At 38.6% G+C, this 19680-nt stretch overlaps 1 protein-coding gene across 1 annotated transcript; it reads right to left on the minus strand.

Moving 5' to 3' along the window:
- Window positions 1-10128: 10128 nt before the first annotated feature.
- LOC124232806 (interferon alpha-2-like) lies at window positions 10129-10683 on the minus strand. Its single transcript, XM_046649718.1, has one exon. The coding sequence runs from the start codon at window positions 10681-10683 to the stop codon at window positions 10129-10131; it is 555 nt and encodes a 184-aa protein (XP_046505674.1).
- Between the last annotated feature and the right edge of the window lie 8997 nt (window positions 10684-19680).

The following is a 19680-nucleotide window of genomic DNA, read 5'->3' on the forward strand; positions in this document are numbered from 1 at the left end:
TACACATTGCTAATATGTGTCCTGCTGGGAATGCTCTACCAGGCTTGTTGCTAAATGTGTTCAAATCCCTGCTGTGTCCCTTCTACTCAAGCATTGTTTCATTTTGTCTGTTTATAAAGGAGGCTGCACCATGACCCTAAATTAGGAGATTCCTTGTATTGCCTTGACCCCAGGAGTAATTTTCCCTGTGATGTGATGACTTGCTGAGTCCTAGGGAGGGAACTGAAGTTTGCAGCTGACCCTGGAGGAACCTTTGCCCCTTCCAATACTCCGCAGGCTGTTGTGCTATCAGTGTCACCCTTGCTGGGGACACTGCTATTGGCCATGTCTCTGTGGAATGACTGTGTTCTCAGCATCCACTTCAATCTTCCCTCCATCTGAATCAGAATGTTCTAGAGAAACACTTGACTCAATGCTGCCCATTGTATTGTTCCATCTCCAGAGGACCTGCCGCTGTTCCAGTGAAAGCTTTAATCTCCGTTCTCCTTCCAAGTTCTCAAGCTGCTGCCGACTTGACTTTCAACTCCACATTTCCTGTGCTTTGGGTTTTTTGAGCAAATGAGAGAGTCCTGAGCCTGGTGCTGCCTCCTCCTGGTGGAATGAGAATGTGGATGCAGCTCAAGAGAGGCCCAGACGAGCTCCTGGATTCTTTGCCAGTTCGTCAGGTGCAGACATGTGGGCAGGGTTCCCTCTAGTATGTACTGTGTTTCCATCCGGGGCTGGACTGTCTTGACCTGCAGTGCGCAGCTCTGGGCAGGCGGGAGTGTGGAGGCGGGGCCACATTCACACTCCCTGGGCTCACAGGACCCAGCGGTCTTCAGCTGGTGCTGCACTGTGACCTCCACTCCCCGCTCCAAGGGAACCAGGGCGGGGACCGTGGATGCCTGTGCCTCTTCTCCAGTCACACTGCCCTGGGACCTACCTCTGCAGGGCAGGTGGATGATTAAGTCCCCTCCGCTGCCAGCTCTGCGACCCCCATCCCTTCACCCTTTCATTCCCTCAGTTCTATAATACTTTTGAGTATGTAACAAATTAATAACTTTGGTTATGAGGAGGATACGGTTACAGAGATTTTTCAGGATAAGGTGGGACTATGGAGCCAAATCATACAATTTTTGCCCACAGACCGTAAAAGACATGAAGGACATTTAAATGCATATTACTAAGAGAAAGAAGCCAGTCTGAAAGGCTGCATGCTGTATGATTCCAACTTACACGACGTGCTGGAAATGGCAGAACTACGGAGGCAATGAAAAGATCAGTGGTTGCCAGGGGTTGAGGGTGATGAACAGGTGGAGCTCAGAGGATTTCAGGGTAGTGATGCTATAGTGGTGGATACATCACTATACATTCCTCCAAACCCATAGAATATGCAACACCACGAGGGAGCCTAAATATAAACTGTGGGCTCTGGGTGATAATGACGTGTGAATGTTGGTTCATGACTTCTAACGTGTTCCATCTGATGGGAGATGCTGCTAAGGGGAGACTGCTCATATATAGGGGCAGGGAGTGTGCAGGCAAATCTCTACACATTCTGCTTCACTTTGGCTGTGAACCTAAAACTGCTGTTAAAAAGAAAGATATATATTTTTTTAAATATATAAAAGCTAAGGAAACAGGCATCGTCGCGTAATAGGTTCAGTTCTTTCATAAAAAGCGCCTTCTTTTTAACTCTGGAGCGAAGTCTGCAAGGGGACAGAATTCTGCTAGAACAGAAGCCAGGCCTCCAGACTCGGTCTCTGTCTTTGTCCATTTTGGCCAGTAGGGGGCACTCTTCCTTTATAAATATTCTAATAGTCCCCAGGGCAAAATGAATCCTGCTTTCTATTTCCTTTTAGCTACAGCAGCTGTTACATGATTGCAACATTTCCACAAATATTCACAGGGAGAAAAAAGCTCATCTCATATGAGACTTGCTGCAAAACCTAAAACTTTCAGTCATCTTTTGCTTTCAGTGGCTTTGTACTTTTAAGGGGAAACTGACTGGCAGAAACCATAACGGAAAAGAAACAGCTCTATGAATGGGCAGAACAGCTTAATGACGAGTAATGAGGGGGAGCACACTGGGGTTTTCTACACTGGAAGGAACGAAAGGACTGTGATACGGGAGTGAAAGAACGAGATCCACGAAAGCAGAGAGGAAGGGGGAACTGTGCCAGGTATCAGAATCAGAAAATGAATTCTATATATATATAATACACTATATATAGTATATTAATATGTAACATAGATATAATCTATATATAACTATATAATATAATCAATATTGATATAATCAATATAAAATTATATACTTAATATAATCAATATATTACATATAAATAATATAATCTATTATATAGCATATATATTATGTTGTATAGTATATATTTTTTATTGAATATGTGTATATGTTTATAAACATAGCATATATGTATATATATTATATTATATTATTGTGTATATAATTACATACAATTGATGAGCTACTTTTTCCCAGTTCTGTTGTTTGGACTGTCAGCGTTTTGCAGGCAGTCACAGAGAGAGGAGCAGGAGAGTTCACTATTCTTATATTGATCTTTAAGAAAAAATAAGAAAATAATTACCATATGTTCAGCCCTCACTCAGTGGAAGATACTCCACTAAGTGCTTTTAACTGTTCTGGTTCGTTTAATACTCACAACAGCTCTACGAATATTTCCACCTTACTTTATATTTGAGAAAACTGAGGCTCAGGGAAGTTAAGTGAATTCCCCAGGATCACACACATGTCCTGGCAGAATCTGGATTCAGTGCAGAATCTCATATCACATGTCATAAATAACTACTTAAGTTCCATCTTGCGAAATTCTCAAACTCTTTCTTTTCTCCTTCAATGCTTTCTGTGGATCCTTCCCCCCGTTTTTCTCCTGTCTGCACTGGCTACTCCACCTCTGTCCCCTCTGCGGGGCCTCCTCTCTCTCAGCCTTAAAAGTTGAAGGTCCTCACAAGCTTTAGGTCATCTTCTCATTCTACACTCTACTCATGAGTAATGACATCCATTCCCATGCCCTGATGTCCAAATATGCAACAAACTGCAAACTGATGTCTCCGGGATGTACATTGTTGGAGATTCCACATTCACATATGCATCTACCAATGGGGCGTCTGTCTTTAGTTGTCTTGGGCCCTTTATAGAGTACATCTGCTTCTCCTTCTTGATATCCCTCATTCAAGCTTCTGGTGACAGAATCCCCTGTCCTCTACCTTCATTGTAACATGAAACATAATTCAAATTCATTAATCATGATTACTATTTTTATGTCTCTTTCTCTTCCAAATCGAAAGCTCCAAGAGAATAGGTTTTGCAATTGCTTTTTTTGCCTCTGTACTATCAGAACTATCATATAATCTGACATGGAAATATGCAGTTTTAAAATATAACTGTTGGGAAAAACAAATGAGTGAGTTGAATCTATCATTTAGTTTTCAATAAAGGTATGCAAATTTAGGGTTTTCTTTTTTTAAGAGTAAACAAATCCAAGGTGTCTCCTGGGGAAGAATTTCATAACTTAAACAAGAAAATAATTTCATAAAAGATACAGGTGATTTTTTTATAGTTGAATATATTAGAACAGTGAACATGATATTATTTGAACAAAACTATTTTAAATGCCACATGTAGTATGATGTAGATAAAGTAGATGAATGAATATATGAATACATTGGAGTCTTTAGCATATTAATCATGGTTATTTTAAACTTGGTCTGATCATTCCAAAGTCTCTGCCATATCTGAGTCTAGTTCTGATGCATGCTCTGTCTCTTCAAACTGTCTTTCAATTTTTAGTATGCCTGGAAAGTCGTTTTTTATTTTTTGAGGAAAATTACACTTGAGCTAACATCCACCACCAATCCTCCTCTTTTTGCTGAGGAAGATTGGCCGTGAGCTAACATCTGTGCCCATCTTCCTCTATTTTTTATATGTGGATGCTTGCCACAGCATGCCTTGATAAGCAGTGCATATGTCCACACCTGTGATCTGCACTGGTGAACTCCAGGCCACTGAAGCAAAGTGTGCAAACTTAACTGCTATGCCACTGAACCAGCCTATGCCTTGTAAGTTCTGTTGAAAGTTGGACGTGATGTATGGGGTAAAAGGAACTCAGGTAAATTGGCATTTAGAGTGAGGTGTTATATTTATCCAGCTAGGAATTGGGCTATGTTTACTGTTTGCTGTAGCTGTAGCTGTCAGAGGCCAAAATTTCCTCTTGTGGCCTTGCTTTTTTCTCCCCTGTTGTCTTTGGGTTTCCCTAGAGACTTCTTCTTAAATAAAGTCTGACACTTGCAGTTCTTTCCATTATAATCTCTGGTTATTATTCTGGAACCTTATTGATATGATGGCAGGTTGAGGAGAGGGGAAGTGTTCTAGAATCCTATGATTGATTAGTCTTAGTATTTTAGTGAGCCTGTGCCCCTGGGCTGTGACCTTCACAAGGGCTTCTCAGCTTTCTACCACCCTGTTAGGTGAGACAGGAAACTTAGAGGGGTTTGGAGTTAGGTATTTCCCTTCCCTCAGGTGGGTTAGGCTCTGGTACAATGGTTTGCCTAGAGGTCAGGCCATTGCTAAGGAGAACAAGAGACTTATATTTCAAAATGACTACTTTTTCCCTCTCTCTGCTGGAGAAACCAGATTTTTCTCTGATCTTCACATGAGAACCTGGTAGGGTTCCTGAAGGTAAGACTCACAAAAGTGTGGGGCTCCACTAACTCTGGACCCCTGGAGTTTTTAACACTGAAGCTCATCCACACAGAGCCTCCAGCACTTCTTCAATTACAGTTTAACTGTTCCCACCAATACTAGCTCCAGCTGTGGGCTTCTGCTCCAGGTAAGCTGTGATTCTCTGCATCCTCCCTTCTCTCCAGTTGTCAGGGCAGTGGCTTGCTCTGTGACCTCAGTTCTTGATGGATCTAAGAAGAGTTGTTTTGAATTCATTTTGCACTCGTTTTGTTGTGAGGTTGGGAATGATGACTTCCAAACTGGTTGCATGTTGAATGAGAAACCAGAAGTTCCCCAATATATAAATTCATACGTGACATTATTATAGCTCTCTCTGAAGGAATGATGCACCTAGAGATATTCATTTTAACAAAAACATTTTAACCACAACTTTGAACAGTTTAGCTCAATGGACTCCATGACTAAAGCAGAAATTAGAGTCTTTAAAATGACAGAACACATGGGCATGTGACAGTGTATTAGGTGAAGAGAATCATTTCAATAACTGTATTTGTTAAAGAGATTCATTTTCAGGTGCCTCTCCTTACTTCTTCATCTTTTCCTCAAATTTGCTGACGAAGAGAAGGATCTCATGATTTCCACTCTGACAATCTCCCAGGCACAGTCACTGTATTTCTTCTCTTTCAGGTAGAGATGGATTCCCCGGAAGTACCTTTCACAGCCAGTGTAGGGCCCTCCACTCCCAGCACAGATTCTTCCTCTCACATCTCCTGATCCAAACAGGTGTCCAGGTCTTCCAGCTGCTGATGAAATCGGTGCAGAGTTTGTCCAGGAGGATCGTGTTCCAGGCAGCAGAAGAGTACTCCGTGTGATACACCACATTAGCAAAATGAGGAACTAGCTAGTTTTCCAGAAGTAGCTCTGGACCAGTGCCAGGAGCTACCAAAAACCAGGTTGCCAGGGGCAACTCTTAACCACTACCAGAACTTGTCCAGATCTAGAAGTAACTTCATGAATGAAACTTTTATGCTGTCCCTAATTATCTTGGGTGGTTCAGGCCCAAGGCTCAGGTCTCAGCCCACAAAGATTACTCAGAACACAAGCTAAACCTAAATCTCCAGGAAATCAAACCAGAGAGATGAGGGAAGGGCCAGTCACTTTCTTAAAGTTGCTCACTCAGAGCAGAGAGACATTTTGATCCAGAAGCTGTTTCTTCTCCCAAAGGAAGAAAAAATGCTTTGGGGCCTGGAGCTCTGCAGCATGGAAACAGGAATCCAATTAGCCGAGCCTCTAGACAAAACTGTCTAGGCAGCCTCTTAGCGTCAATGAAAAGACCCTGCACTCCACTGGGGGTTCCAGAGCCTTGGGCAGGCAATCACAGGACCTTGTCCCTTCATGGTCACCAATTTGTTACCACACAAAATTGGGGTTCACTTGCCCAATGCACATAAACAAGCCAATTAGTTACAGCATCAGCCTTTGGGAAAAGAGATCAGCTTTATTCTGAGAGATTGACCTGCAGGGAGAACAGGGGGCATGTGCCCTCAGACCTGTCTCCCTGATTCAGGATTTGGGGTGAAATTTAATAGGTTAGGGAGAACAGGCTGGCATCTACGATGGGATTCTAAACATCTATGATGAGGTGGGGGAGGAATTTTAACAACAGATCTTCCTGAATGAGGGAAGCCTTGCTTTTTATGAGTCCTACTTTTAAGTTCTGGACATGGTCCTTGGGTTCCATGGGAAGGAAGATCTTTGGTTTTGCGGTCATTTCAGGTGTAGATTTCTTCTTTTGCCCATGCCTTGGCTATGTGACTTTGCATATTTTCCAAAAGGGAATTCTTAATCACTCTGTTGATAAGAGATGGGGTTGGGTGAACTGCTTCTGGAGGACCTGAGTTTATGAAGAGAATAAGATGACAAAGGATGCTGAATTCCACTTTAACTGCCAAAGGATTGTTGTCTATTGTTTTGTAGGGCAAAGGGGTGTGGTATGAGTCCACTGAACTGACTTTAAATTCTAAAGAAAAGCAGACAAAATCCCTATTAATTAGTTGGAAGGGAGTAGATTTTTCTGCCAATTGAAAAAAAGTCTAAGATTTCATGAGTGATTTCTTCAATGAAGATGGTAAAATAATTTTATTAATCCATTAACTGCAGACCTCTGGAAGCCTATTTATTTTTAACTCTTGAGTTTTCTTGTGAGTTTAAGAATAGCAATTCAGCACAGCTGTTTGGGATATCCATTCCCTGAACAGCCTGTGATTTTTCTCCAGGAGGTAAATTGGAACAATTATAGAGCTCACCTCATTTGTTTCCCTTTGTCAGGGATTACTGTCCTGTCCTACATTACCCTTTGTCTGAAAAGTATTGTTCCATATATTTTCTTCTTTTTGTTGTGTTTAAGATGAGAGATAAAACTAGTCTCTGTACCTATATCATGATCAGTAGTGGAAGTACTGAAAATTGTTTTTGAGGTATCCCAAAAATCTATTTCTCCAACTATAAAATTTAGACCACTTATAGTGATTGCTCATAAATTTAGATTTACTTCTATCATATTATCTTTCATATTTATATTTTCTGATTTATTAAGCTTTCTCTTCTTTTATGTGCTTTATGTCTCTTTTATATCTCTTCTTTTTACCTAGTTATTTAACAATCCATGGCTTTCAATAGACATTTCAAAAAGCCCGAAGAAAAATCAACATCTTTACTCACTTATGGAAAAATCTAAAGATACTTTAATTACGATCACAGTATTTTAGTTCTACCCTGTTTTATTTCCTAAGAATTAGACCTTATTATTATTGTTTGTGCAGTCAATGATTGTTTAGATGTAACCACATATATAGCAATAGCATTCCTCTTTAAGACTTCCTTAAATTAGGGCCTTCAGGTGATTGTTTTCTCATATAAAGTAAAGCACTAATATCTACTATAACAAGGATCTTTTATGGTAAATTCTGTCAGTTTCTTTCCAGTTAAAATGTCTTTATTTCAAAATCATTAAGAATAAACAAAAAGCACCTGAGAATTTCCATATGGGCTCTCACTTTCATCCTTCTAGACCTCGCTGATTCCATTGGAGACCTCTTCAGCCCATCCTGCTCTTCTCATTCCCAAGGACAGCTCCGTTTCTCACCTCCAGCACAGACTGCACTTCCCGTTGTCTACTGATTGAGCCCAGTGAAGAATCTCTTCTCCTCTCTGATTTGCAACGAATGGTTGCGACGTGAGTGCTGAAGAGGCTTACGTGTGACCAAGATGGAGGAGCGTTATGACTTCCCAGACAGAAGCAGTGCATGCTTATCAAGGAGAGAAAGTGATTAAATATGTCATGTCCTCCACTTCAGGAGGCAAACTTCTCAAAGCTATTTTCTATATATCATCATCAACTTCTCTTATTCACCCTTCCTCCTGCTCCAGTATGTTTTCTGGAGATTAATTCTACCAAATCAACTCTCCCAGAGGTCACCAATCGTTTACTAGCTTCAAAGTTTTTATAATTTTGTATGTCATTTTACTTTAGTATTTTTCTGAGTAAGGATTGTCTTGCTGCTTTGAGATACTTTCTATTTCATCTTGAAGTTAGTACCAAAATAGGGAAGTAAAAATGGAAACATAACTGGCCCATACCATTATTTTCCATCATTTTCAATACATCATTTTTTCTTTCTCCACTCAACTTTCTTAGAAAGCTGTCCTTGCATTTGGATGCACTGAGTCAAAAGGAAAACAATTGTCAGTCTGAATATGACGAAAGAAATAAAGTGAATCCCCAGGTGAGAAAAATGACAGCAGGAGTTCTTCTCTTATCACCCTTTTCACTACTCCAGTGTGGTTTCTGATCATTAATTCCACCAAACAAACTCACACTAAGGTCAGTTTCATCTGTTTCCTCATGTAGTGGATGGTTTCAATCAACAGAGCAGCCTACTGACCTTCAACATAGTACTAATCAAAATATTGATAAATGACCATCATAAGTCACTAAATATGCCATGATTTAAAGTAAATAAAACATTAAACATATTAATATGATTTGCCAATATATCGATTCCATGAAATCTATCCAGAGGCAAATATATTTCAAAAGAGGGAAAATGATGCAGAGAAAAAATAATCCACGCTGTGTTATAGGTCAGACCTATTTTTCTCCTCCACTTCAGAAGGCAAACTTCTCAAAGCTATTTTCTAAATATTGTCATTAACATTTCTTATTCACCCTTCCCCCTATTCCAGTGTGGTTCTGATGACTAATTCCACAAAATCAACTGTCTCTGAAGTCACCAATGCCATCTATTTCCCAGTGTGCTGGGCAGTTTCCATCCACATTTTTCATTAATACATTGAGTATTCTAAGCAGTTTCAGTCTTTAAACATGGTCTTCTCTCCATTCTCTCTCGTTCTGAAAATGCATGGCTATTCCACCTGTTTTCTTTGCGGTTCTCCCCTCACTTTTAAGGTTGAAGGTCCTAGCAACCAATTTAAGTCCTTTCTCATTCCCATATACTCTCTTCCCAGGTGACCACTTTCCTTCGTATACTCTACAGTTTGTGGAATTGCTTGTAAATTGTAAACTCAACTATCCTGCGAACATTTGCACTTAGATGTCTACCGGGAAAATACAGAGAATATCTACCACTTTTGTTCTTACAACCTGACATGACTCAATCCAGCTTGTGCTGAGAGAATTCCATTTTTTCCCTTCCCATTTTAGCATTAAACCTAACTGATAATAATTTCTAACATTAATTAGTGTTAATTTAAAAATAACTAATATTCAATTACCAATCAATTGGTTAGTGTTTTTAGGTTACTTTCCCCACAAAAAACAAACATACAAGAAAGCAGGAACTGTATTTGTTATGTTCACCTCATATCCTGAGGTCAACATACAACCAGGCTTAGAGGAAGTCTATTTTTACTTCTAACTTGAATATAATAATGATGGTAAATGAATAGTGCCATCCATTCTTTAATCAGCTTGCACACTCAGGTGTGGTGTTTCTTTTTTAAAGAATAAACAAATAGAAGATATTTTCTACAGTAAAGATTTAATGAACAAAGAAAATAATAAATTGGTTAAATATAAAGAATGCATTTTGTTATATTAAACTACAATGTAAAGGTGCACATAATGTTATAGCAACAAAAATAATTTAAATCTCATAAATAATTAAATAAATAAATATTTAAATAAATAAATAGAGCAGCCGGGTCATCTGTATCAGACTAGTGTCCGCAGGGTTAAACACAATATTCATTAATACGCTTGAAAACATTTGACAAATTTGATTGAGTTCAGATCACGATTACAGCAGAAATCCTTGAGTCCTTGACATGGCAGAGCAAGTGGAAGTGTGATATTATCAGTCAATGAAAAGCATTTCCATGTTGAACCAGGTGTCATTTCTTCCTCCTTAACTCTGCTGCAAGTTTGTGGATGAAGAGAAGGATCTCATGATTTCTGCTCTGACGATCTCCCAGGCACAAGGGCTGTATTTCTTCTCTTGCAGATAGAGAGCGATTCTTTGGAAGTATCTCCTCACAGCCAGCAGGGAGTCCTCGTTCATCAGGGGCGTCTCTTCCACCCCCACCTCCTGGCTCAGACAGGCTTCCAGCTCAGTCAGCTGCTGATAAAGTCCAGTGTAGAGTTTGTCTAGGAGGCTCTCATCCCAGGCAGCAGACGAGCCCTCTGTGCTGAAGAGGTGGAAGATCTGCTGGATCATCTCATGGACCACAGAGATGGCTTGAGCTGTCCGGAACTGGTTGCCGTCAAACACCTCCTGGGGGAATCCAAAGTCATTTCTGTCCTTCAGGCAGGAGAAGGGGGAGATTCTCCTCATTTGCCCCAGGAGCATCAAGACCCTTGTGTTGCCCAGGCTATGGGTGTGAGGCAGGTCACATCCCAGAGAGCAGCTGGAGTGGCAGCTGAGCACCACCAGGGCCATCAGTAAGGAAAATGGTAGAGCCATTGAGGATCTTGCAGATGCTGCTGGCCTGGCTGAGGTGGGTGACCTGTAACCCTTGTCTCTGGGTTCTCTGAAGACCTTCCTTTGTGCATGTGTCTTAAATAGGGCACACACAAGTTTCCATTTTCTGAACGTTTCACTTACTTTCTACTTCTGTTTTTGCTTTCCTTTATGCACTTTCTGCATTGATTTAGAGCAATGTTTCTCAACCATATTTTTTCTTCACTATTCCTTCCTGCCTCCAGAGTCTTTTTAGATGTTTTTCTAATTGAATCTCCCAAGAAAAGTTAGTAACATAGATATACGGTATACCTTTTTATGTGTTCTCTACGTACTTCTACTTTATAAATAGAAAAAGAAAGCTCAAACTTTACTCTTTCTCTTCAGTGCAAGATTAAGAATGACCTAAAATTTCAAGCTAAAAGTTAAACTTATGAGGAATGGACATTTAATTTCACTTTATAACTAAGTTCATAAAGGGAAACTTTTAATGTAATATATTTACTTATATAAATCGTAATGTATCAAATACGTATTCAAATTAAATTTTATATGAATACATAACCATAATACCAATATTATGATATACTTACAAAAATCCTTCTGAACTGCTAAAAACAATTGAAAATTCAAATTATTTTCTTAACATGTATTTTTACATACTTTTGCTTCATATCAGAAAATAATTTTTAACTTCAGTAGCTGCTAGATACTCTGACAATATTTTTTCCTTTCAACAATTGGTGTAATTATTAATTGTTGTGTAACTTTAGTAGAATTAAATAATAAAATATAAACTACTTTCATTTAATTCTCAATGCCCACCTCATACTCAGAAGCATCAAGGTTTAAACATAAGCAACATCCACAGAAAGCCAATGTCAGCTCATCAGCAAAAATAGGCCACCTCTCACAATGTAATTTTGAGATTAAGCAAATGATAGAAGGAAAGTCTGCTAGTGAGCAATCTATTCACCATAGGTTTTATAGCACTGATCTCATATACATTTTGAGTATCTCCCATGAACTCAATGTCAATGCTTTTATACGATACACAAGAAAACCCAATTAGAAAAATGAGTACTAAGGAATAAGATTTTGCCGGACAGCATTGAGCTTTGGAGCACTACAAATCATTGTAATATTTAAAATTTGTTCACCCTCCCCCAAACTAAGTTTTGCACCCTTGGAAGCAATATCCTCAATGAAAATAGCCGATTTAGAAAACATCATTGATTTGAATCTCTCTTTGCATTTTGCATTGAATTTCAAATTTCCCAAAGAACTTTCAGAGGTTCCAATTCATGTCTATTCTTTTCAAACAAAAGTAAAACATCTCTGTCCTTAATTCAGCATTGCATAAATATTCATTATTATCACGTGAAGAATTAACTTTCAGCTCTGATCCTGAACTCTGCTTTACTCTTTATTTTGCATAGGGAGTTAGGCTGCCTCAGCCCTGGAGATTCCTACTCTTTAAATGGTAGGTGCTATAGTCTGAAACTTTGTGTCCCCCGCAAATTTATATCTTGAAATCCTGATGCCTGATGTGATGCTATTAGGAGGTGGGCCTTTGGGAGGTGCTTAGGTCATGAAGACCCAGCCCACGTGAATGGAATTACTGCCCTATTATTATTTTTTTTTTTTAAGGCTCCACAGAGATCCCTAGCTCCTTTCAGCTTGTGAGGACACAATGAGAAGTCTGCAACCTAGAAGTGGGTCCTCACCCAACCATGCTGGAGCCATGATCTTGCACTTCTGCCTCCAGAACCGTGAGCAATAAATTTCTGTTTTGTTAAGCAGACAGTCTGTGGTATTTTGTTATAGCAGCCCTAAGTGGACTAAGAAAGTGGGTATGAGACCATCTCAGGAAAATCAGCTCATTACTAACTGGACTCTGTCTTGTTCAGTATGTTATCCTTGGCACCAGGCCTGGTGTAATCACTCAATAAATAATTTTTCCTAAAGCGGTTCCTCAGATTTTCTCTTCCTACTGGAAGGTGTTCAGGAATGACCAAATATTTTGCTTCGTCATGGCCACATTGGCTAGGATTGTAATGGACATAGCAAATATTTCCACTCTACTCTTATTGAGCATCAATAATGCCTACTGAGTTTATTGCTAAACCCACCAGGATTCTAGGTGCTTCAGGGTACTTTGGGAATTCAAACTGCAAAGATAGCACAATTATCAGCCTTTGCCGACCACTATATTAAACTCACAAATATGACTTCATCTCTAATTTGCCCTCTACTTTTTCATAATAGCAAATAACTAACCTGGTATCATATGCAAAGCTACGTATCTAAATTTAAATTCTCCCTTATTGACACAGCTCACAACAACCAGACAATTTAACACATTACTTTTGAGGTGGGCAGCAGCCTATGTCCCTGAAATTATCAATCCAGCTTGCCTGCCCTTGTCAAGTATGGACAACATTCCAAGAATGTATGTAAACACTAAATAGATGTAATATAATTTTTCCATCACTCAGAAACCTAGGCCTCAAATCATTTGGTAATCTTTAGACGACACTGATAGAAAGTCAGCCTGTCTATATGAGGATAGAGATTCTAGAATGGATCTTTTGTTTTTAAATAGCCAAATTAAATTTTACTATTCTTTATTTTTCATGATTCAATTAAGCTCTTTATTTGAGTAAAGCATTACATACTCTAAGTTCTGAAATAAGCATAGGGATTTGCATGATAGATGAGTCTTCTTTCCAAAAAACGTATGTTATGAAATTTAATAAGTTTATTAGTTTATCCAGTCAATACATTTTTACTGGATTTTGGGTTCATTCTAATCTTCACACCCTGAAATACAAGGCAATTTTGCCCAACTATTATTCTCAGTCTATGAAACCCTGGAAAGTGAGCATTTTCTCTTTGCTCACTTGAGATTGTATTGGGAACCTTTGGAATAATCCCTATTTATGGGGCATTTTACTGTGCAAATTTGGTTTGCTACCCCTGAATTCCCTTCATTTTCACCTTCAGGCTAATGTCAATAAAGGGATGTGAATATGATCAAACAAGTGGACTATAAAATGTTTCTACATAGTGTTTACAACACCAGATATTTTTCTTTCTCATGTCACTTTTCCTAGAAAGTAAAAATGGTCTGCTTTGTATCCCAAAGCATGGGTACATAAAGAAAGTAAATGCATGTCAAAATGTGATAAAAGTATAAGAAGGAATCCAGAGGAAATTAGATAACATCATAAGACAAATGAAAATGAAAACACAACATACCAAAAGTTATTTGATGCAGTAAAATTAGTGCTAACAGGAAAATTTAGAGCTATGAAAGCTTACATTAAAAAAAGAAGAAATATCTGAAATCAACAACTTAACTTTACACCTTAAGGAACTAGAAAAAGAAGAACAAACTACATTCGTATTTGGCAGGTGGAAGGAAATAATAAATACTAGAGCAGAGATAAATGAAATAGAGAATAGAAAAATGATAGGAAAAATCAGTGAAACTGAAAGTTGGTGTTTTGAAAAGATCAACAAAATTGACAAACCCTTAATGATAGTAACTAAAAAAAAGAGAGAAGACTCAAATAACAAAAGTCAGAAATGAAAAAGGAGACACTACAACTGATACTACAGTAATACAAAGGAGCATAAGAGACTACTGTGAACAATTATATACCAACAAATTGAAACATACAACCTACCAAGACTGAATCATGAAGAAATAAAAATCTGAAAGATTCATAACGAGCAAAGAAATGGAGTCAATAATCAAAAACCTCCTAACAAAGAAAAGCCCAGTACTAGATGGCTTCACTGGAAAATTCTACCAAGCATTTAACAAATTAACACCGATCCTTCTCAAACTCTTCCAAGAAATTGAAGACGAGAGAGCACTTCCAAACTCATTTGATGAAGCAAGCATTACCCTGATATCAAAACCAGACAAAAATACTACATAAAAAGAAAACACAGACCAATATCTCTGATGAATATTGATGCAAAAATCCACAACAAAATAGTCAAATTCAGCAACAGAGTAAAAGGATTATACACCATGACTAAGTGGGATTTATTTCTGGAATGATAAGATGTTTTAGCATAGAAAAATCAATCAATGCACTACACCACATTGACAAAATGAGAGGGAGAAAACCATGTAATCATCTCAGTTGATGCAGAAAAAGAATTTGACAAATTTCAACACTCTTTTATGACAAAAACACTCAACAAACTAGGAATAGAAGAAAATTGCCTCAACATAATAAAGACCGTATATGAAAAATCCCCAGCTAACATTGTACTCAATAGGGACAAACTGAAATCTTTTCCTCTAAGATCAGAAACAAGGTGAGGATGCCACTCTCACCACTTCTATTCAATATGGTACTTGAACTCCTAGCCAGAGCAATCAGGCAAGAAAAAGAAATAAACTGCATCTAAATTGGAAAAGAAGTAAATTTGTCTCTGTTCCCAGGTGACATAATCTTATGTATGGAAAACTCTAAGATTACACACACAAACACACAGACACACACAAGTTGTTAGTACTAATAAATGAATTCAGCAAAGCTGCAGGAGACAAAATACATACAAAATCAGTTGTGTTTCTGTACACTAACAATGTACAATCAAAAAAGAAAATTAAGAAAATAATCCCATTTACAATAGCATCAAAAGTAAATAAATGCTTAGGAATATACTTAACAAAAGAGATGAAAGACTTGTACACTGAAAACTATAAAACATCGCTGAAAGATATTGAAGAGACAAATAAATGCAATGACATCCTGTTTTTCTAGGTTAGAGTTAGCATTGTTAAAATGTTCATACTACCCAAAGCAATGTACAGACTAAAGTAGCCTGAATTCACTTTTTTAGGTGGATCTTGACTGTAGTGGCAATTACCTACCCATATCCTGTGATTCTTTGGAGACTCCTCACAAAAAGTGACAAGTGATCATTTGCTTCCTATTATTCCTATTTCCGTGGGTCAGTGGGCTCCATAAGTTTTATTGCCAAAATGTGGTATTGTAATAATCGAAACGCTACTTCAGGTCAAAAACCAAGAGTTTAGATTATGAGTCTTTGATCGGCTGTTGTTGCCTGCTAATGTCTTCAGTCTTCTTTATACACTAACATGGCTATCTTCTTTCTTCTAGCTGTCACGGATGTAGCTTTTAATGACCAGCCCTGTTATCTCCTTAAATACCTCCCTGACAGCCTATAAGATACCTGTGGGCAGAGAAATCATCTTATCCAAAGTTGTTTCTTAGGCGTCTGGTCCAGTCCTTATCATTTCAGGAGCTCAACCAATATACGTGAGCAGAATAATCATGGTAATAAAAGGAGAAAGAATAACACCAACATTTATTAGATAGCTATGATTTGAGAGGACAATAGATCTTAAGATCCTTTATAAATTCTTCATGGGTCTACAAGAGACGTTATAATGGAATACTATGTGAGGTATTTTTAAAAAATTGTTTGTTTCCATGTATGTTTTCTTCAAGTTTGCATTTTTAATATTTAGAATACTAGTATGAGAATCCTGGGCCTGGTCATGAATGGAAGACTCACTCTTCACTTTTATTCCAGTGGTCCTCAGTACCTGCAAGGAGCTAACAGTTCATACTTTCCTTGTCTCCTTCAGCTAATAAGGAAACAACTTGTGATGTCTCCACACTTGTGGCTATTTTCCAACTTTAGCCTAAGCCCTGGGAGTTAACCTGAATGCTTCGTTCAAAGGATCAATGATACTGTGCACTCTAAGGAGCGACATCCACATCATCTCCCCAGCTTTAAATTGCGGAATCATATTTTGGGTCAGTATTTTTTTAAAATAAAGTGTGTGCAGCAAACACATTTGTTATGTTTTCCCCCTATGAAAGCATCAGTACAAATAGCTCAAAAACGAAGAGTGGTCTCATTCACTGAACTTGTCTCCCCTTCCATTAGTCACCCAACTGGAATCTATGTCCCAACTTCTTTGCACTTAGGCATCCCATGAGAAGAAATTCAGGCCAAGCAATGTGAGCAGAAGTGATATTGCCCTGTATGGTCCTGGGCCTTGAAAAACTCCTGTGTGATCCACCTTACTTTTTCTCCTTGCAACTGACTGAAATAGACTCAAGTATCATAGACAGATTTGGAGTCACAGGAAATATGGCAAAGTCACAAAATAGAGGGTGCCCCTGAATCACTCTTTAGAGAAGAGCCAACAGGAAGATGATGTGATCAGGAATGCCTGAATTGTACTCTTAGAAGAAGGAAAGATAAATCTCTATTACGATTGAATTACTGACAGTTTATGTTTATCTCTTTCAGGAGCAAGCATTAACTTAACCAACAGGCACAGACCTGGGAGCTTTGGCTTCAGTTGGCCGGAACGCTGGGGGGACATGGGAGAGACACTCTCACCGCCTTGGGGAGGAACTTGTGTGGCTTTAACAGGGACTAAGAAACCTCCCTTTCTGTGGCCCTGACTACTGAGGAGGGAGCTTGGCCCTGGCCTCACCAGAAACGTGTTTCTCAGGGAGCAAACACAAAACCCAACATTTTCTGCCATGTCCCCCCAAGTTTTGTGCCGTTTTTGTACTGAATCCGTTTACCGAGAATTTTCCTTATTTTAAAAAAAATCAACTAAAGCCATAGTTCATATTAGGTTTCACTTTTTGTGTTGTGCGTTCCATGGGATTTGACATAACACATAATGACACATATGCATTGTTATAGTATGATACAGAATACTTTTCTTGCCCTAAAACTTTCCTGTTCTCCACCTATTCATCCACCTTCCCAAATCTTGGCAACTGCTGATCTTCTGACTGTCTTCATAGTTTTGCCCTTTTCTAGAATGTCATATACTTGGAATCATACAGTATGTAGCCTTTCAGATTGTCATCTTTCAGTTAATAATACTCATTTAAAGTTCTTTCAAGTCTTTCTCATGGCTTGATAGCTCATTTCTTTTTAGTACTGAATAATATGTCGTCTGGTTGTACCACAGTTTGTTTATCCATTCATCTATTGAAGGACATCTTGGCTGTTTCCATGTTTTGGCAATTATAAATGAAGCTGCTATAGGCATCCCTGTGGAGGGTTTTGTGTGGATGCAAGTTTTCAACTTACTTGGGTAAATCCCAAGGAGCGCGGTTGCTGGGTTGTTATGGTAAGAGTGTGTTTCGTTTTGTCAGAAACTGCCAAACTGTCTTCCAAAGTGGCTGGACCATTTTGCATTTCCACCAACAATGAATGAGAGTTCCTGTTGCTCCATATCCTCACCAGCATTTGGTGTTGTCTGTGTTCTGGATTTCAGCCATTCTAATAGATGTGTAGTGAAATCTCATTGTTGTTTCAATTTGCATTTCCCTGATGATATATGATGTTGAGCAACTTTTCATATGCTTATTTGCCATCTCTATATCATCTTTGGTGAAGTGTCTATTCGGATTTTTTGCCTATATTTAATTGGGTTTTTCATTTACTTATCGTTGAGTTCTAAGAGTTTTCTGTGTATTTTGGACAACAGTCCTTTATGAGAGCTGTCTTTTGCAAATATTTTCTCCTACTCTGGTCTGTCTTCTCATTCTCTTGACAGTGTCATTCACAAGCAGAAGTTTTTAATTTTAATGCGGTTCAACTCATCACTTTTTTCTTTCATGGATCGTGTCTTTGGTGTATCTGAAAAGTCATTGCCAAATCCAAAGTGAATTAGATTTTTGCTGTCTTTTTTTTAAACAAGATTAATGCTGAAGACAACTGGCTCTTGATTTCCACTGTGACAACCTCCTATGTACAGTCACTTATTCCTTCTCTTTAAAATAAAGACTGGTTCCTTCAAGTACCCCTACACAGCCAATAGGAAGTACTTGCCTCAGGAATTTCTTTTATGTTTTTCTCCTAACAGATATCCTGGTCTCTCAGCTGCTGACCAAGTTGAGGAATTTCTCCAGGAGAGTCTCCTCCACTTCCCAAACAAGCTTCCCAGAATAACTTTCTATGCACAGTGCCCCTAATTCTCATTCTTACGTTTCTTTTTCACCCTGCTCTCATATGGTTTCTGTCCCATTATTTCTACTAACCCAGATCCTGCTCAGGTCACCAGCGGCGTCTGTTTTCAGGTCTACTGGGACACTTCAGTCCACACCTGCCCTGCAAGCACCACTCTGTCTTTTAAACACACTCTTCCCTTCAGTAGTCTCCCTGCTATCCGTCTCCATGTGTCCTAACTGCACTTGCCACCTGGCCTAGGGCTCACTGCAGACTCCCCTCTGCACAACCTTTAACTGTTGAGGGTCTGCAGGACTAAGTTGAGGTCCTCTCCTCATCGTCCACTCTATTATAGGTGACACATCCATCCCATGCCCTCCTGCCCAGATACACAGTAAGGAATCCCCAATTAATACCTGCACCCAGGGCATTTGTTGTTCATTCTAGACCCATATGCCCAACAGCCGACAAGACTCCTGCAGTTACATATCTCCCAGGCACCCTAGAAAGGACATCATTTTGCCCCCCAAAATTATTTTTATCTAAAGTTTCTGATGTGAAAACCTCATTCCCCTTTTCTTCTTTTTGTATTTTTTAATATAACTGAAATTTAAAAAGTTATAATCTTTTTATGTCAGTTTCCCTGTATGACTGAGAGTTTCAACAGAGAAAGTTTGTTACATTTATTCACCTGTGTTTCTTGAAGGCAATTCCACAATCTCCCACTTTGATGCTCAATTTATACATATGACATGAACTGAATGAATGAGTGGATGAATATGACCATCCATTCTTTGATTTTGTTTAGAAAACCAGGGTTTGGATTTAGGTTTTGGAGGATAAACAGACTCAGGAAGTTTTCTTTCATAAAAATTTAATGAACAAAACAAAAGGCAAATTTAATAAAATGGAAAGATCAACAAGTTTTCTAAATTTTAGTACAATAAAAAGGCAAATATCTTTTATAGGAAAGTATAAATATAAATATGGTAAGACATAAATATAAATAAATAAATATGA

Source organism: Equus quagga, unplaced genomic scaffold (assembly GCF_021613505.1).
Source record: "Equus quagga isolate Etosha38 unplaced genomic scaffold, UCLA_HA_Equagga_1.0 118831_RagTag, whole genome shotgun sequence".
Taxonomy (NCBI): Eukaryota; Metazoa; Chordata; class Mammalia; order Perissodactyla; family Equidae; genus Equus; species Equus quagga.